The sequence below is a fragment of the Periplaneta americana genome, chromosome 14 (assembly GCF_040183065.1).
Source record: "Periplaneta americana isolate PAMFEO1 chromosome 14, P.americana_PAMFEO1_priV1, whole genome shotgun sequence".
NCBI classification, from domain to species: Eukaryota; Metazoa; Arthropoda; class Insecta; order Blattodea; family Blattidae; genus Periplaneta; species Periplaneta americana.
The window spans coordinates 128,171,358-128,192,942 of record NC_091130.1 but is presented as its reverse complement, the minus strand read 5'-3'; the positions used below and the strand labels follow the sequence as shown (position 1 = coordinate 128,192,942).

The following is a 21,585-nucleotide window of genomic DNA, read 5'->3' as shown; positions in this document are numbered from 1 at the left end:
AGTGCCTTAACTCCTATTTTTCATCATCCTCTTACATTTAAACTCATTTAGATTCTTAAATTAAAATTGACTTCCAGATAGTTTTGAGAAAAGTTAACACTATAGCAAACACTATACAAGGATCACGAAGTAAAAATACACGAATGAGAATTTTGGGGAACTTTAAAAACTATTTTCCTCGAAAACAACTTTTACGGAGTTAATGCACTTTTCCCACCCACCCGCCATATGCTCGAACCTAAGATTAGACAAATAATGGCAAGATTTGCCCAGTTAGAATAGCAGTACAAAAAGATATCTTTCATGCCAGGTACTAAGCGAAGTAAAAAAAAAAAAAAAAAAAAAAATTTTCATGGGTCCTCACAATGCAAGTCATTTCGCAATAAGCAGAATAAGAACCTACGCAATTCAGATAAATCAGATTCACAAGTATTTTGAAATTTCATTCATTTCAAATCCTCAAGAATTTAAGTTGTCACTGATTTAGACACTTCAAACTTCTGTCCTCAAAACTAGCTATTTTGACATACTCTGGCTCCCTGGCAGGAAAGATGCGAGAATATTCTTAAACCAAAAGAAAAATTGGACCCAAACACACTAACTTGACAACATACTGCTTTCCACACCCCAATTTTAATGGTATGCAGACTGACTGCTGCAAGATCAAAGTTCCTCAAGAAAAGCTAATATTTTTTTATCTTAATTTTTTTTCCTGGAACTTTTCAATTTTGAAAATGATGCTCAAAATACCTCCTATTTTTGCTCTCTACATATTACAGAAACTTTTGTTCTTACTCGGTTGCCAACAGTCTATGAACTAGCATCTGAATGACTCCTTACTTCACCACAGGGTGTGGGAGAGGAAAAAAAAAATTCCTTGTGAAGGCCAATCCGTGTAATCACCTCATTACAACACTTAACCAAGTCTTTTGGATGCTGGTAATAGAATCATTCTTGCATAGTAGTATAAGTAGTTTAAACATTCAAATACTATATATGCCATTTGCATATCGCGATCACAAATGCAATGCAAAGGTAGCAGTGAAAGTGTTTAAAAATTCGAGTCTGAAAAAAATAAATAAACCAGGATGAAGTACAAAAAAAGCCATGAACATTCAGCTCTGAAATACAGCTTGCTTCTTCAATTCTTACCGATTAATTTTATGAAATTCCAGATAACAGAATTTTTTGAAAAGCTGAGACAAAAAAGTTATTGGGAATTTGCCTAAAAATTATATTTTAATGAAGCCATTAGAGTTTCTCTCTAATATAGCCTATATAGCCTGACAGAATTTCCAGAGCTGAATGGATTAAAAGCAGCATCCATAAGTAAAATAACACAAAGCACCATACCATGCAAATATACCTTGCTCTTACTGCGATGTTTGGTCCCTGGCTTTAATACACAAATTCTGCCTTTTGCATGGCAAGGGTATCATTATAGCCTTATTAAATTTTTTAACATATAAACACATGCCTAATTTTGCATCGAAATTATCAAGAAACAAATGACAAAATCAGTAACACATCATTGATGACATACATTTCTTGCCTGGACAGGACAACAGCTTGGAGAAACTTCTGCTACCAATCCCACGTCAAGTCATCATGATCACTTGATCTCTGGAAAAAAAAGAAAGAGAATTTTCGTTTAGTTACAATAAATCAATGTAAACACTATACAGAATTGAAATAATTTAAGCATAATTCTGTAAAGGAAAACGTGCATGTTTTCCCTGATCAGTTTTTGCACCAAGCCAACATCACAATTCTGCTGGCACTTCACAGTATAAATCTGTTTTCAGAACTGCATTGAGAAACTTATTTTAAAAGTGCTGCTGCAAAACATTCGAAACAGTGTGTTAAATTAGTTTACATGTCACGAGAGCAGATTCCGTACTCAATAAGGATGTCCAAAGCATGCTCAAACAGAACACTCCTGGACGAACTGGAGTCCAAGAAAAGGTACAAATTACCTAGCACAAGAACTGAACATAACTTCGTGGTAAGCATTTGAGTTTCATTTCTGCAAGGCATCAGTGGTTCATACATTCAACCCAGGTGATTCAGTCGTGCTCACATGACTGGAGGTTAAAATCAATTCACCAGGAATCCCTGATCCAATACTTGTCTGCCTCTCATCCCCTGTGAAAAAGCTTTGGTATCAAGCTTTGTGAATGCCCAGAAAACTCTTGAATTAGATGCTGAAAATCCACCACTAACACCTTTCTATGGTGAAATACCAGTAAACCCCTTATGACAGTTATGTTTAAGTCTTGTGCTGGTACTTTTTCTAAGGCTCAACTCCATCCTCACACGCACATTACTGTTCTTTCTGTCAAAAGCATGCTTCACACATTTCTTCATATGGGGTACTGAACCTGTTTCTCATCACACTTTTCAATAGATACTTCTTATAGTATTTGACTGTTTAACAATTATCAATATGAAGCCAGTTGTGTAAACCAATTTACTGACAGATTCACTGTCCATGGTATCCCAAGGCGGCTGGTCTATGCTACCCCAGCAATGAGATGTAGATTTATTGGGATGTCACAGGAAAACCGGAGCTAATGGGGAAAATCAGTGTTGCCTGGACCACTGGCTTGCTCAACCCACGTTATAAAAAGGGGATACACCAAGGATCTAACCCAGGTGCACACGATAAGCGGCACTCTAGCCACTAGACCACTGTGGCAGCTTTCAGTAGATACGTTTCAACAAGGAAAATGCGCTTCTGTATGTGTTTCTCAATATAGTTTAGATAAATGAAATGACAATTTGAAGTCTAGCAGAAATTGTCACCAGCTTAGTGCAACAACTATTTCACCCAAATTTTGTTGATGACCAAATTAGTAATAGTGCAGAATGGAGCTTGATTTGAAATATAAAAATGGCACTGTATGTTGATAAAAAAAAACTAAACACATTGCAAGAAAACATACGTAAAACCTGGATATAGCTTTTTGATATTGAATTACATCAATAATAATAATAATAATAATAATAATAATAATAATAATAATAATAATAATAACAACAATAACAATAATAATAATGGATGGGAGATTATGAATTATAATAGAGAATACACAAAAATAAACTATAAACTGCTTGAATAATTTCGAGAAAAAAAAATTGTTCCAGGTATCAATCCTGGGGCATTCACTTAGCGCGCGAATGCTCTACCGACTGAGCTACCCCAGGAACTATTTTTCCTCGAAATTATTCAAACCTGCTTTACAGGGAGCTATTACCTGAAAGCCAAATTTGGATAAACTGCTTGTTTAAGTAGCATCTTGTGGGACAGACCGATTTCCAGAGAAATTAAAAAGCAAACTGGATGGTCTCAAGTAGAAACTATTAGGGCTATTTGTTACAGATGTGAAAATGTGACAAATACTAACAAATTACGAGCAGTCTGATATATCAGACAGTGCTCTCAATATCTAGGTGCAATAAAACAGAATGAACATGGAGATGAAGTGGAGAAAGAATTGTGATGGTTTGGCCAAGAACAATGTACAACTGGAAAACACCAAGGCAACACAGAAAAAGTAGACTACGAAAATCATTTAAGGAGTTTTGAAGACAATGTGGGATAGAGTTACATATAGAAGACGCACAAAATCAACAAGCCTAGTGATTGGGGATGGCAAGATTAATCAATTGTAGAGATAAAAATCCTGGTACTGTTACCTTTTTATGGTGGACATTTCACACTATAAAAGTACTAATCACAGAAAAAAAAAAATCAATATCCATTGCTCCAGAATCACATAGCAAGGAGTCTGAAAGCTGTCCTAGTGAACAAGTTTTCTTCCATTTGCTCATAGCAAAGAGAAATATGAAAATGTGAAGTTTCTCTTGAGAAAACTAAACTATGGATACTGTAAGTGGGATATTGTGGCAATTTTAAGAAGTTGGAATTTCTTATCTGGTTTCAAGGTAGCCTACACTAAGTATTTATGCTTCCTCTATGTGACTGCAGGGCAGATGAGCAGCATTTCACCAAGAAAGAATGGCCAACAAGGAAAGAACTGGCTCCAGTCATACACAATGTAATTCAAGAACCCCTTATGTTCAGAAAGAGCATTCTGTTAGTCCAACTCCATATGAAACGTGGAAACATATACCAAAGATTTGGATAGTAACTCTGAAGCTCTACATTTCATCATACAAATGTTCCCTAAACTACCTCAAGCAAAATAAAAGGGCTGAAAATTTTACCAGATCTCAGATTCGATGCTACAATCTAAATAACTTGTATATGAAAAGATTCTTGATAAACATAGAGCTTGGAAAGCTTTGAGGATGCTAATACAATGGTTTTTGGGAAATAAAAGAATTACAATGAACTGGTTGAAAATTTGGTACAGATTTATAGTATAGTGTACATGGATGTAATATCCGTCAAAATGCACTATTTGCTTTCTCATAATTGATTTCTTTAGACAGAATTTAGGTACTGAGCATGCACAGTATGTTATAAGTTGGAAAATTCGGGTGGACCAATTTTTCTTTCTGGGTCTGTACTATGATGGGGGGACTCTGCATGGGGCATAGTGTGTGAAGAGAGGTCAAAAGCTAATGAACAGAAAAGCCATTACGTATATTTTGAAATGAGGTGTTGTATTGAAAATTCAATTTTATATGTTATTTTTATAGTTATTCAGACTACTGTAGAAGAGCGTATATTGTATTATGACGCATTGTCTCCACTTACATTAAAAATCCAATGCTGTGACCACAATCAGTATGAAGCACTACACATTAAAAAAATAACAATCAAGACTTGAATGTTATCACCATTAGAGATGAAATATTGCTGTTAATCCCATGGTGTGGGTATTTGCCACTAATTAATGGCTAGGTGGTAGGGCAGCACTATGGAAGAGGCATGCTTCCTATTTTAGCTGCATCTTAGAACTACATGAAAGAAACTGGTAAGACATGATGCCTGGAATGTGTCCATGTCCGTAAGAGTTACTGCTAGAAGAAGTACAGCTGCAGTACAGGAATTATTTCAGGGATGCTGATATTTCTGAAGACATTATTGTTACACATTCCTTCGGTTTAATTGTAGCCAAGCGTAACGAAAATGTTACATTAAGCCCTCTATGTGATATGATATAGCTCCTCCTCTTCCCTTATTATGAACAGGGATTCAGTTTCAACACAATGGCCCACATCAGCAAAACAAGCTCACTAGAATGACTTTACTTCTGTTTGTATAATATAGGATTGCTGTTCATAGCCATTTCTCACATGTCACAAGTTACTCAAGCAATATTTAGTAGACCAGTATTGCCTGAGGAATTGTAAAGGCAGCAGACTCTAAGGAAAAACCAAAAGATATTATGTACTGATCAAGACCTACAAGATTTTGTTATCTCTTAATCACTTCAAGAAAAACAGTGATTCTGCCCTCTTCCAAGGCAGTCCACGAAACATGCAGCAGTTATACCAAGATGCAATGCTATTGTACGTAAGAATGGCAAATCTCACATTATTAAACTTTCATTTGCAATCCACAATGGACTGAAATAGATACTGCCACATGACAAAACCTGCTGTTCCTCCTGACATTGTTACTCGTGTTTTCGCATTGGAACTCGAAGAACTGAAGACTGATGTTACAGAAAAAGTCTTTGGCACAAAAACTATTGAGAGGAAAGAAAAAGACTTACACTTCAGTGGTTACTGTGTTGCTTTCAAGTTTGTTTAAGCTATGTGAAGTTAAACAATGAGATTTATTGTTTTCGCACTAAACACATCAATACACACAGCAACCAAGGCAAGGCACTGGTGTAGTGTTCGAGAAAATGGCTACTTCCATAGGTCCAAATAACGCAGGCTGTGAGTTAAAATTCCATGAAACCAAATCTACAACAACTGTACAGCAATGGTTCCTTACTGCTAACGAGAAACTGGCCTCTACAAGGAAATCAATTTATCAGTGGCAGAAATTCATTGAAACTGGTTGTAGACCACAACCTATCTTGGACATGTGTATCACATTAGGCGTTACAATGTAGACTACAAAATCATTATCATGAGCTTTAAGACCGATTAAATTGTATGAGCTTCAATACTACTGCAGTAAATACTGGATTGAGTAAAGTAAGTACTTAAGCGAAAGGTGGACAAATGTTGCAGTTGCCTTATTGTTATCACATAATGAAGATCATACTAAAAGTTGTTCAAGAGACTGTGATTTCGACTGGATAAGATATATTTTTTAGAAGATTCAGAAATTCCTATAGTACAATTTGGCACACAGATTACGAAACTGTCACCTCTGATATTATGCTTTTGCACTGAACGAAGTAAAACATATTGCCAGTGATAGGATCACTTTTGCCCAGAAACAACTAGAGTTCCAGTCCCGAGTATATTAGAAGGAATTACTAAAACTTACTATTATCTTCCGAGAGTTCCAGAAGAGGAATATATTTCAGAGAACCTGCTGGACTTCATGCTAGATGGATGGCAAAATCAATTTCTTCCTTAAAGCTATATTTTTGTTCAAGAATAAATGGGAATTTCATATTTGCATTTTACAGTAAAAATTTATGTAAAATATTGGTTCCAAACAGCCTCATTGTGTTACGCACCTAGAAACAACTGGCAGCTATTAAAAGATCTAAAGAATTAAGAATAAATGAACCCAAGTATTGTCCAGAACAGCTATGAAAAAGTATCTGGGCCACTTATGATACCTGTTAGAAGATCTGATTGCATTCTTTTTTTTTTTTTTTTTTTTTTACGAAAATGTTTCAATCGAAATTAAACAGTCAATGACATCGACTGGCACCTTGCAGAACGAAGGACTTCAATGAAATATCTAAGCATAGATACAGACACCATTGCTACAAAAATCTATTACAGATTTGAAAAAGTTCAGGCAGAAACATCACGACATTAAAAAGTCTATTTTGTTAGCCTAGTAATGAAGTATATAGGCATACAGACTTCTAAAATTCCTCTAGACATCCGAAGTATGATTTCCACTAGATTAATTGCATATTATGTTCCATATGAAGTATTTGAAATAATATAATTGTATGTGTAGAAAACAAATTTGAGTTAGTATCTTTTTAAATACAAATTTGAATGTCTGGTAGCGACCTCTAAAATACAAAGACAAAAATACTGTACTGCTTTTTCACAAGGCACAAACGTACAATATACAGGGTGATTCGCAAGGATTTACCGTCACTTACAGAGCTTCTTTCCGAAGACATTGAGCAAAAAGTGTCATTAACATTTGTCCTAACCAATATTTTCAAAGTTACATTAATTTGAAGTTTTTAGTAAAATACCTTACTTTAGTATTAAGGGCAAAAAAATATTACAAATAGAGAATGAAATATTCAGAAGTGTCATTTCTCTAATTGGCTAGTGTTCTGAAGCTATAAAGTGTTAATTGCTTTGTATACAGATTTTATTTTTCAATTTTAACTAAATATAACATTCATTCTTACGTACTGATCACAAAAAATTGTTACAAATCATACAACTTTAGAAACTTGATTCTTTACAGTTTAATTGTGCATCCTAATGTAGTCTTGAAGAACTTACGAGAGTGGCGTGATTTGTAACAACTGTTGTGATAAATGCGCAAAAAAAAAAAAAAAAAAAAATGTAATTTTGTAGTTAAAAATAGAAAAAAAAAAATTTGTACCAAGTTAACTATAGAATTCACAACACTTTTTAGCTTCAGAATGCTAGCTAATTAAAGAAATGATACTTTTGAATAGTTCATTCTTTATCTGCAATATTCTTTTACCCTTGAAACTCAAGAATAATGGTATTTTACAAACAACTTCAAATTAGTGTAATTCTGAAAATATTGAGATCAGGACAAATGTTTATATGACATTTTTTGTTCAGAGTGTCTTCGGAAATAAGCTCCGTAAGGGATGGCAAATCCTCGTGAATCACCGTGTATGTATGACTAGGTGCCTCCTTAAAAAAATAAAAAGTTAATTATCTTTTATTCTGCAGTCAAATACGCAGCACTTATCTGTACAACAACTATTGAAGAAAAGGATCCACTGTCAGAAATCAATTCAACACAGAACTTCAACAAAATTAGCAACGAAAGTTTAATCATTTTACATCAATACTAACTTCAGTGTCTCCCTTGCCAATGTATTCACAATACAAAGGTCATGAGAAAGAATTATTAGCCCACCTTTAAGATAATTGTGTTTAAGAACACTCCAGCAATGGTAACTAAAGAAAGGAATGCGAAAAGGTGCAAGAATGTGCCAGAGTGAAGTCTAGAATAGCTACGTAATTTATGTAAAACTATCCAACTAAGGGTGGGTGCACAGAGAATCAGACCCGACGCAATGTTTTGCTTTATAGGATCACATGCCTCGCTATAGCTTAACACTGTCTGCTCGCAACAACTGATCTGCTGGCTGTGAGGATTTGGAAAACTGGCCTAGGTAGGCTAGAAACTTACGTCAATTAATGACGAATGTCCATATAAGACTGGGGGGGGGGGGGTAAGCCTCACTCTGTGCCAGGTGTATAGAAACACAGAGGTTCAGTGACTTGCCATTCACACTGAGTGCAAGGCGTGCTTCGTCAACGTACATACATAAATATTATTGCACAGAAGCAATACCATATACCGAGCTTCGATTGTTTGTGAACTGTGCAGTGAGTTCTGTGAATTATATCATGTTATGTACTGCAAAGAAGGAAATGTTTCATTGACAAAATTCTGTACTGACGAACTATTTCTTAGTGCACATTGTGCGTCCATTATTATTATTACTATTATTATTATAAATACTACATTTAATTTCCTGTTTACAACAAAATGTAAATGCAGCTTACACATTGCACGCCACTGTTAGATTCTGTTCACGACCAAGTTCAAGCAGTCATCCAATTTGTCTCCCCGTGTATGCTCGCAACCATCTCGTCGTGTCTGATTCTGTGTGTGCCCAATTATAAGAAATCAATGTGAGACAGTACCATAGATAAAATGTTGCATCATGACGCGTCTAATTCTCCTAGCCTAAGAGGAACCACACATTACAGGGAGAGAAAAAAAGCCTTCACTCAAGTTCTCAATCCAATTACTAGTAGGTAATTCAAGTAATAGCAGTAAATATATATTTTATAATTAATTATACATCATGTAAAGGGGGAAGGAACTGGCCACCCTACCCCATTACCTCCTGGCCTAGTTGTCTCACGAGTGATGCCTTATTGGTGTTACTCAACGTTCAAACCTGTTTTCAGACACTTGACTAAACATCGTGTAAACAACTACAGATGTTAAAATATGTATATACACTATGTAAAGAACTAAATTCTGCAGAACTGTATGCTAGCGATTTAAATAAAAAAGTGAATTTGAACATTTTTAACGGTAATATGCAAGACAAACTTCGAACTGCAGTAGGTTGGTTCTGTTGGTTCTTAGAAACAGTAACTAATATATCATTCTTTAACTTAACAAATGCTTGTAAAAGCAAGTAAAATTTTGCCTATCCAACCCAATTATTACATCTGTACAGAAAGCTGAATTAGATCTAGATCTATCATTAAATTCACAAGTCACACCAAATTAAAGCAAATACATACACATTTTTCCTGTAGCCCAGTTGCCAGTATGGAATCACGTCATCAAGAATCAATCTCCACCATCCACTTGCAGGGACATACAGCAATTCCAAGTCACCTATGGAGGGAGAATTTTACTGCATTCAAAGATAAAAATTGAACAACTTCACACAGTTAACATGTGAATGGGAAGTAATGCATCACCAAATAAGAGATTTAATGTTTTTGTAATGATCAAATTAGATGTTTAAGAAGCAAACATTCAAAACCTGACTGACATGTTCATTTTAAAAAAATGCTACAAATATTTGTGTCTGTAATGAACGAAGATTTTTCTATGATGAAAAATAATATGAATCAATAAAGGAAGAAAAAATATTTTACCACAGAATATGTTTTGTTCATTGCAGAGCTGAACGTTTTTGGCATCTTCCTGAAAATGAACATGTAAAGTTTTGAATGTTTGCTCCTCAATATTGTTAACTTCATGATTACCATTCTAATCATGTAATTTCAGAATAGTCCCCTATTATCTGTCCATGAACTTCCCATGCACAGTATACCTGCGTAACAAACTCAAAAAACTGAAAATTTAAATTTCAAGACTAAACTCTTTTCCAAAATTAAATTAAACATGTTTTTTGTATTGCTATGAGAAAATGGTTATATAGTAACTAGTCATTAACCAAACAAATCAAATTTTCTTTTTCCACTGAGAAATTGAAATAAAAATGTCGTAAAAATGTGTTTTTACAACCTATCTTGAATTTTTTTTCGGGGGGAAAAAAATAACACAAACATCTGAAACTTTATCTCACTACACCAAGAGCACTCAGAAATATCGAAGGTCTTGAAATATAAATGACGCCATAAAATAGTATGAGACATGTAGTAGTAATGTTACAGTGAAGTTGTATCTAAGCTGAAAAAGCATTTTCAACTGCATAAATTACTGATAATTAAAATTTCCAAATATAAAAGGTACTCAATTTTAGGCAAAATGGTGATTTTAAGTCTAAAATGTGAACTCATCCTAAATTATTAAGATATAATTTTTCAACCCTTGTAAGTAAGGTTTCCCAAGTTCCTCGCATTTGATTTACCACTGCAAAGAACATGAATTTTGTTGCAAGTGTATGCCTGGTCCAAAAACTTGGGTGGTGGTTATTTTCTGAGTTGCTCTAGTGTAATTCACACAACTTCAGAAGAAAATTTAATGCAGGTACTTACTTTGACATTAAACGCTGCTTCCATGGCAGGTCCTCTGCACTCCACAGCACCATGACGATTTCTTAGCAAGATATGCGTCTCTCTAATAACTCCATGACGAAACTCCTTTCAGCTGAAGATCTTGAAGACACTTGTCCAGTCTGCCCCTCCCTTCCCAACCCAATTAATTCAATGTGACAAGGAAAAAGGTTGAGGAATAATTCATGGTAATACCCAGATGACAAGGGAAATCATTGCAGGTTTAGTAGGTCTGTGTTGAGACTAGTTAAGTACACTTATCACACATCCACCCACCCATTAAATAGGCAATGCCACTGTAGAGGCCCCTCCATTAAAAATGTGTTGTCGTAGATTAAGTGCACTCGTGTTCAAAGGAGCATCCAAATCAAATACACTGAAGATTCTCAAATTTATATCAAATTTACTTCATTACCACATCAAGCATGATTTGGCCAAGAGAGAAAATGTTACACACATTAAAACTTAACGATTTGGATGCTCGTTAACTATTGTAGCTTCAGAGAAATCACTCATGGTTCCACCCAAAGACCTGGCATGTATAAAAAAAAAATACTGTACCAAAATTGACACAGGAGTAGTAACTGGATAGGCAAGTTACAGCCTTTTCAATGAATTGTCGGACACAGAAATACTGGACAAAATGTGAATCAATTTTACCAAAATTAAGAAACAATGTGTACTAGGTGATACTGCGTAGTAAAAAAAGTAGGCATTGCTTTGATATAATTTTCGAAAAATTGCACTTCCCACGCATTTCATTGCCCTGAAAATTCATGGTTTTAACTTGACCAAAATATCCATTAAAACGAAGAGTTAGCAGTAAATTACAACCCAGTCATTTGACGTTTGATAAACCTTCTGTAGTATGTAGTACACTTCTAAAACCTCTAATATCTGTGTATAGTTAAAACATTACCTGAATACAATGATTTTAACTATGCACGATGAACAAATTAGATATCTTACTAGTTAAAGATATTTCTGAATTTTCAGCCTGATATCAACGCAATTGAAACTCCCTTTACTATAATTCCCAGAGGCAATATAAAAAAAGTCTTAATGTTGTTAAAACCCAGGCACATCAACATGCACCAGAAAATTTAACCACATCACATCCAGTTACTTTCATTTTTCCTGAAACAATTCTGTTTCCTTACCAAATTACCAACACGTGTTGAAGATTACGAAAAGGACGATTAATTTTCCAGGAAAATGACAGGACGTAAGAACGAAAAATACTGTAGCAATGCAGCAGTATAGTAGCTAAAATAATGCTAGTATTTGCTCTGTTAGCTCATTTCATTAAATAACTTCAAACAATTAATATGTAATAAACTTGCACACTAGTTCTTATAATTATCACACACAAAATCAGTCATGGCATTTATTTATTCACAAAATTCCCTGCAAAATTGCAAAAATTAAGTGCATTTTTATGCAGCTTATATACTGCCATTGACAAGCGTCTCTCCAGCACAAGACAATGCCTCTGGCATAGTGGAATGTTTAAAACTTAAAAGTTTCAAAAAATGTTTGGAATCACAATACTTTACACTTCAGCAAACAAATGTATGCTCACAAAAATAACAGATATATTATCTGGGTCTTGTACTAAAAAAAAAAAAAAAACAGTTCGTTTCATCAACCCTACTCACACTTTACCAGAGAGAGACAGTTTGTCATAATCTGTGCTATAAGTCTCACGTAACCTAAAGCACCGACCATGATAAACTTTCCGCAACATTATTGCCCCATGTCTTCATTTACTAACCCGTTACTTGAATTTTCAATTTAAACCACATAGGTAACATGAGAAACATTTTACATCCAATTATGAAATGGATGTAAAGTGCCAACATGAAATCTACAAAAAGCCACTTCTTTGCTGAATATGTATGTATGTGAGTGCTGACAACTGTGGTTCAGCCAAACATTTACAGAAACAAGTACCATGACGTAAATACAAGGGTAAAATATAATTTTTGCAATTTTCCAGACAAAGCAAGTGAAAATGTCTAATTACATAATATATAATTACCTGAATAATAGAGCAGAATTCCTTGTTCCACACATTTAGGAATGCACTCTTCTGATATTAAATTGCTTCATATATTACACTTCTTCTTAATTCACTAGAATCTCTTCGAAATGATGTAACGATAAAAGATGGCGATATGATTCAAGCGCATCGCATACTAATTTGCTTCCTGTCATTAAAAAGTCAATGACGGGAACAACGCGAATTACAAGGATGATCATCCTAATATTCACGTCAAAAATGTTCTTAAATAAACGACAATCTGGATAAAAACGATCCAATTATTCATACTCCATCAGTCGCGTGAAAACTCCCTGCGCCACTGTTGCTACCACCGCCACTACTATTAGCCTTGTACCCGGCATATCCTGGCATATGAATTCCGGCATGTTGACGCAAATTATCAGGACGCGAAAACTTCCTCCCACAAACTGAACATTCCAGTTTGAAGCGGGCTCTCCCACACTCGTAACGAAGATGCCTGTTAAGTGTAGATCGAGATTTGTAGCTTTTCCCACACAGTTGGCAAACATGAAGCTGAATGCCATCTTCCTCTGAAGTAACACCTTCAAACTGGTATACATACGACAGGCCCTGAGGTGATATGACCATGCCTGCAAAGATACCACGCATGTCAAGGCCGAGCAACCGAACGATCGACTTCTTCAAATCACACAAAAACATTAACAAATAACGATGTCGAACGTTTAATAGTAACAGCCAAAATTCTATAGTGACAACTTCTTGTTAGACTTAAGACAAAGTATCAAACGTTCTCAAAAAGAAATCACAATCACTACGATGCATAATGCATACATATTACGAACCGTAAAGGGGTTTCTAATTGTGGTTAACTTTAGGAATCAAAACAAAAAAAAAGTTATGAAAATGCGTCAAATCGAAGCCCATAAAAGTAAAAAAAAATCCAAGCAAGTTAGTTCAAAGCACCGCAAATTCAGGCAAATTAGTATTTCCAGGCAAAAAAACGATATGAAACGCAGTACAGGTCATAAAATTAGGCCACAAAGATGCACCTAAAAGTCTAGATAAAATCATTATCATAATTAATGTACACAAACATTAACTTTTCTTAAAGGAATGACACGTCAGTGGAATAAATCCCAATGCTTCATCAGATATTCCTTCCTGGTGAAAGTAAATGGACACTGTGGGCAGGCGAACTTCTTGGAGGTAGGATCACATTCTTGCAGATGGCGAGCCAGCCCACTGCGGTACTTGTACCTACGTCCGCAGTATTGGCAGATGTTACCTGGATACATCTGAAGGCCCGGTGGGCCAGCGTATGCTGAAAAACAATCAGTTCCGCTGTTGTAATGCCACCTACGGTACATCAGCATCCAACATTTAGGAAATAAAGGTCAGTTTCAAAAAAAGACGTAGTCCATTGCCATAGGCTTCAACGCAAAATCGGTGCTGATAATTACAAAAACAAGAGAAACTGCGCTTCAACAAAAAATATTCAGTAATAAATCAAGCAACAACGGATATATTCATGAAACTCATGAAATACATGATCTCCAACCCTAAAAAACCGACTGGAAACCTTTGTGTCTTGAATTGAAGTGAGTCTTAAGCGTTGCTTTATGTTTAAAACGAAGGTAGCATACAGTACACTGAAAACGTGGCTCCACTCCACATTCAAACTTTTCATGGCGCCACAGAGAACGAGCAGCAATGTACCGACGCCCACAGCGGGTGCACACGAACTGTGTGGGCAGGGGAAACAGGCCCAGCCCTGAAACGACAGAAGGTGCCAGGCTTGGGAGCAAAATTTGACTAGCACATATTTCAATTAAACATCAGTTTCCCATCCTGAATTATATTTGAGAAGGTATAATTCAAGCACAATTAGTTAAAGAAAATCAATTATCTTCCTTAAAATGCCAAGACTTACTCAGTCCCAACAAGTATTCCAAAATTAGAGAAAGTCATATAAATGAATGTAAAGTTCATCTCTACGAAAATACACTGTCAATGATTAACAGCACAATATACGAACCGAATCCTTCGAATACCGTATGAACTACACCAATATAAAATCACACATCATCTTCTGTTACATGCCCGGCATTTCGTTGATGAACCTTTAACACATCACTCCGCTTGAAACGTTTAAAACAAACGCCACAAGAAAATTGTTTCTCAACACCGCACTCATATCGTAGATGACGTTCTAACGTGTAAAGTACTGCGTACTTGCGGTCACAGCGAGGACAACTCAATGACCTGTTACAGTTGCTCTGAGAGATCAATTCTTGGTATGGAGAAGCCAGAATGCTGGTAGATGTGTTAGAGCCAGTACCAGAACTACCACTGCTTCGAGTCCAAGCTGCCATAGACATCGATCCTTGGAGCAACCTACTATTAGTCTGTGATCCAGACACCGTTAGCCATGCTGCAACAACAAACATGACTCGGTGTTACCGTTGGCAAGAGAAATGCATCGGATGAACACTGCGATTCGTCTTTAATAATATGCACTCAATGCCTTCCACCTTAGTGCACCAACAAAAATTTGAGCAATTAATAAAATTCAGAAAATTATCGGCGATAGAATCACCTGCACATCACAAGATCCAAACAGTTTAAGGTATAGCAGAAACAACACACTTTTGTAATACAGAATTCACAAGAAAATATAACGTATTTTGAATGCTTTTTCAGCAACAGTCTCAAGTAATGAACATAATATTAAATGCTGGTATTCGCTAAAGGGTCAAATATATGATCATAAAATAATTCCTCCAAGATTTCCAAATCCTTAAAACCGACACCGTGACAGCTACTGACCCATCAATGAAATTGTCAAGTTGTTCAACTCCAGATATAAAATTTACCATTAATGTAGGTATCAATTGAAATCTTCAAGTTACTTACCAGTAATCTTACAATTAGCCACAGAGGAGCATAACAGTGTGGGTGTGTGTACATGCATATATCGTCGATTTTATGAAACCTACGACAGTACAGAGCATAATTTTTTCAGGAGGAAGAAAAAAGTATTTAAAATGTTATCAAGGATAAGTGTAGGCCTATTGATATTTAATTACCTTTTTCTTCCTCCTGAAAAATTAAACTCTGCACTATCACATTGGAGATTTCATTAAATCAATCATGATAAGATTACATACACGCACGTGTTACAAGTTTTTACTATACATACCACATATATTTATGTAAAAGCAAACGCAGCCGTAATTACCTTCCTGGAATTCCAATGTAGGTACACGTCGATCAGTTTTCACGATCAAGTAATGGAGTGCTTACATGTTACATATACGCAGAGGCACGCGCGATTTTTAAAAACCAAATATTAATCCCACTTGATCGAAACTATTGCGAAAGTCTCTTGCCAGTAACACATCAGCAGAGAAAAATTAAATAGCGAAAGTCTCTTGCCAGTAACACATCAGCAGAGAAAAAAAAAATAGCAATAATAATAATAATAATAATAATAATAATAATAATAATAATAATTAGTATTATTATTATTTACATTTTGTGCACGATACACAGAAAATCGATGGCTCCTGCAGCATTAACGAAGTCTTGGTACAACTTACGAATCTCTCATAAACGGTTATATTTGAACTATAATGTAACGCTTTAACGACAGCATTTAAAAAAATTGTATAGTGTTTCTTAGTCACTATACCGCATTTTTGTACAAATGCTGAGGCTGTATGAACAATAAAAGTAAACACAGTTTAGACATTATTTAACAACACATTCCTCGGGAGGAAACAACATCACTTCTTGAAACATCCCACTATTTCAAAACACCATGAAGAGATCCACAAAAAAAGTCTCGGCACATACGTAATATCAGCACATACATAATACCAATATTAGTAAATAGCGTATTTATAAATATGTACCTGAAACTGTTACATCAGGCTCATTCACGACTACTACAAAACGATGCGGTCCGTCATCAATACGCGTGAACTCAGAGGTTTCATAATTCTCAATAATATTGGACTGAAGTATAAGTTCGTAGTGTTTTTCTGTACTTTCATTCATTTTTAATAGTACTATAGTAACAAATAAACTAACGCTAGAAAAACGCCACCATCTTTCGCACCAATCCAATAGTTTAATACTGCGAACACGCAAACCTCAAACTCGTCAAGCTTCGAACAGGTTCTGGCAGATCGACGACATCATTGAGAAGTACAATTTCTTCGTGCGCATGTTATTTATGCATAGAATAAAATTTTCCACACATAAAAACTCTAAGTTTATCTCCCAAACTCATCTCTTAGATAACGCGATCATATACATATAAAAGCAGCATTCCCGTGACATTATGTCGACTGACAATACGGTGTTTTACAGTTCAATTTGCAGCAGCAGCAATAATAATAATAATAATAATAATAATAATAATAATAATAATGGGGTATATTACCTTAATTCCTGTTTCCAGTTCCAAGTGCTCCATGCCAGCTTTACTCCATCTTCATAATTTAACTCCAAAATCCGCAACAAAGTTTCTAAACAAATTTTCCGAATCTTCTTCGACGGAATGAAGTATTTTCCAATAACCGACAAAAAAAATGGTAAAATTCACGTTGGACCCCGTCTGTCGTGAAAAATTTTCAAATCGTCATTTGCCAAAAATGTAGTGTCTTGAATAACGTGATTTGCCAAAATGAAGTCTCTTTTAGACAACAGCAGAAATGCCTGAATACACGTAACATGTCCGAATGCACTGCAGAAATGGCTGAAGTCTCTTTTACATAACAGCAGAAATACCTGAAGTAACTTTTAGATATCAGCAGAAATGCCTGAATGACTGACTATACTCGTAACATAACCGCAATGAACTACAGAAATGCCTGAATACACGTCGTAACCTGTCCGGAAGACACAATCTTTTCTGAATCTTTTAGAACGCAATAAACCAGCTTAAAAAAAATTACCAACACACTACATTAAAAAAGTAAACATACGAGGAACAGCAGTAACTAAAGTATTCTATAGAACTAGAATTAACCTAAAAATTTAAAGAAAATAACCCACCATTTATTTTTGAAGGTCCTCCTTAGCTGATGCTCTCCCAAATGCTCATTTACAAAAAACCACACAATCATGGTTTTTTGCCTCTTCAATCCAGTTGTCATCATCACAGATGTGAACCTTTGGTATTAAAAACTTTCAACGCCATCTTCTTTTAAGAATCTTCTTAAAAAACGATTCAGGAAAGACAACTAAAAACCGGTTGCAAATCCCAAGCGGGGGAGGAAGAAATCTTCGTGGACTCACGACGAAAAACAAAGCTTGCTCGTTTCCGAACTGAAGTTCATATATACACACGCATCGGAACATAAGTTGAAAATGTTCCTATCTTCAAATTAATTATCTTCTGTGATGAATTCTGTACTTACTGCAAAGAAACACGTCTTACTCAAAGTTTCACAAGTTAGTCCCTTTTATGTACAATTTTAACTTACAATATAAAAACAATACCCTTTGCACCAATAAACCTACCGAACTATACAAATGGTGGTTTAGTTAGGTTGGGAAGAAATATTTATATAATGAATGTAATGTAGTAAAAGCAAGTACCAAATCAACAGCAGTAAGGCCATCATTGTACATAGAAATATAACAAGATATTCGCAGTATAAATTTATGTAGACTTAAATGTACTCATGAAAAGCAGGCATGCTCATAAAAACAAACACAGACAGATCATAGAAGGCCAATTACCCAATCAAATCAACAATTTTTAATTTAATAACACTTAATATAAACATCTACAGTTAACTGGAACTACATTCTACTGCATACAGTGGTGAACAAAAAATGTTCAAAAATTTTGAATTTTTTTTTTTGTTTCATCAAAATGTTCAAAGTTTTGAAGCCAAATCAATGTCGACGTACACCACTGAGTAATTAAGTACTAAGTATACATTTTTGTACCCAATACCAGCATCATAGTCAGTTTCCTCTAGTGAAACTCCTTACAAATTTAGAATATCTCCTGAGAAAAAATTATCCTTGACTACAAAATACGAACTCTCGATACTCAAATCAAGTGCAATCGCCATCACAGTATAACCCCTTATACCATCCAATAAAGAAAGTGTCCCAACACAAGAAACCTCCAATCTCTGATAAGCTAATGTACCTCCCCTCTCTCCACCCTACCTTGTCACATCCCACGCTGCCCAATGAAGGAATGGAATACAATTTTTGAACACTACTACAATAAATATGTAACACGAAACCTGTGCAAGCTTTCGTAATTTCGCTCAAAATTAGTAACACTATACGTCGCCTCATTATACTATACAACGAAAGAAACTAAACATTACGAAAAGAAACCCCCCCCACCCCCTACAACTTCTCTGCTAATCTAATGTCTGATAATCTCGATCATCTGTATTTTGGACGTCAATGCACTTTCTGTTTTTGTAATGGACGACAGAACCAAATCTATGTATATAGAGTTGGGGTTGGAAGGGAGCTTGCTACTTTATTCACCAGTCCTTATGAAATTGTCCTTTCTTATTCTAAAACAAAGCTCATTTTTCTTTTCATATAAGATCCACTAATCCCAGGGATTGAACTACAATCCAATATTAATTTTGAGTGCATATGGGCTACAACTGAACGAATTTCAATGCACTCTAGTCATAGTATTACTCGGGAATTCTTCTTCACATTCTTCCATTTCATTACAGGATTTTTTGTTCTTTAGTCTTCAGTTTTTCTACCCAAGAAACATTTCCTCCCCACCCCCACGCTTTTCGTGCATTTTCTTTTATACCATCCATGCCTGTCATTCGTCCTCTCACTTCCATTTCTCAAGTCTTCCCCTAAGCTTTTGTTACATTTCCTTCCTCCTATTGCATGCAAGCTTTTTATTACTTTTCATCAGTTTCCCCCCCCCCAATTTATCCCCTTCGTCCTGTAATATAATTCTATGAACTATGCTAGGGCAAAACTCCTGTATTCTTTCAACACTCATTTAATCTGTCATTGCTTATCTTCTCTTTCATTCTCTTTCTCCATCCCCTTTGTCTAACTACATGGTACAATTTTTCGTCTGCTTTGGTCTTAGTTCGCAGCTAACATTTGGCTACTCTCTTTTGAATCAAATCAAGATGCTTTTTTTTTAAGTCTTATTATTTCATTGCGACTGTTCTGAAATCTAGTTTTTGCCTGTAATGTAGAAATCTGTTCGACATTGTAATCTAGTTAGTATTACGTCACGATCACAATTAGCAACTAACGAATTAATGTGTGTGACGGTTATAAACATGGACAACTAATTCTAAATAATTATCTAACATCATTCAATGTTCTTGTACACATCTACAGAACTCAGTGAAAGAAACAAACGCGGGTTTCTAAACTATTACGAAAAACAAATAATATCTATCAACTATAGAGAGAACTCTCATCTTCGAAATACGACTGACCCGAATAGGCAACAAGAGTTGGTAATAGCCAGCTGAAGTAAGAGGGGTAGACACGGCCAGACTGGGACGGAGGGATGCATGGGGAAGTTTCAGAGCTAGCTCTGATATTGATTTGCAGCTTTTATGGATTTCTTTCTGCTCTCCTCTCTCCCAGCCAAGCAGCCAGCCAGCGCATGGCTGGGCTAGGCAACAAACCCATTCGCTGCAGTGCAGTGCCAGCCCACCCACAAGCAGATGTCAAAGTACAGATCGTACAAATATGTAACTCCTTCATAAGCAAGATCTTACAAATATTTAACCATACATAAGCAACTTGAGTTACTTAGAAAAGTTTAACTCTTACACATGTAACACAACTCTACAATGCTGAGAGACCAAGTGTATGAGTAAAATTCGCTGGACTGTTGTACCAAAAGTTTCCTGACTGGCAAGGCTTAATGAACATATGTTTTACTACTAAGCTGTCTGATAATTTTGTCACATTAATTACGGTAATTTGGAAAAGACGAAAATCTAACCACGAGCAACAGATCTGAAACTTTATAATTTTAACCACATGCGTTCGTAATTCAACTTTTTATATGCCAAAACAAAACATGTGCTGAAATAGATTAAATTCCAAAATTAGTCAAGAAAGACTGTAAGACGGCAATTCATCCAACTTTATGCCCTGATTAGAATACACACTACCGAACAATTCTCCTTTGTACCATATTTAATGGAACATCATTAAATGGTTTTGCACTTTCATCTAGTCTGGGTGGGGTTAAAAATCCTCCTTTGATGCTCGACGATGCAGGCTGATGAAGTTGGAGAGAGAGAGGTATTTTGTACTTAACACTAATTCAGAGGTTGGAGTTGTAATATTTTTTGTAGGAAATACAAACCTGACTATGATCACTGGCAAAAAAATGGAACCACAGGGCAATGTATAAATAACGATGTACTAATGAAAATAAAATGCGAGTGGAAACTCTTTCAAAATATAAACAGAAGAATTTTTTTTAAATTTATATCATCCAAAATGAGGACTATTATAGTGAACATTACTATCATAAAACACGTATTCAAAATTATCATACGTCAAATGTAAACGACAAAGAACCAATTTAACAAGAATTTGAAATAATGTGCATGAGGGGAACAATTCCTCAACCCTCTTTTTTCAAATTTAAATGAGGTTTTACTCCGTCCCTTTGAACAAAACGCTCAATGCCCTGTGATTCCTACGAAAGTCACTGTAGCAGGCCT

At 35.4% G+C, this 21,585-nt stretch overlaps 1 protein-coding gene across 50 annotated transcripts in view; it reads right to left on the bottom strand.

The window, feature by feature from the left end:
- Nucleotides 1–21,585, bottom strand: part of LOC138713728 (longitudinals lacking protein, isoforms H/M/V-like) — a 614,547-nt gene that overhangs the window by 557,051 nt on the left and 35,911 nt on the right. Inside the window, exons 1-2 of one of the 50 annotated variants that reach the window (XR_011335973.1) lie at nucleotides 9,613–21,579; nucleotides 1,544–1,623 (exon numbers count right to left, since the gene is read on the bottom strand). The exons of 46 other annotated variants lie outside the window; for them this stretch is intronic. Coding sequence is in view for 3 of the 4 variants with exons in the window: in XM_069846068.1 (XP_069702169.1) it covers nucleotides 14,941–15,296 (356 nt within the window). In the remaining variant the exon portion in view is untranslated. Of the gene's footprint in view, nucleotides 1–1,543; nucleotides 1,624–9,612; nucleotides 21,580–21,585 lie in introns of those variants that run through there. 3 more of the 50 variants (XM_069846075.1, XM_069846094.1, XM_069846068.1) reach the window with 3 other exon arrangements.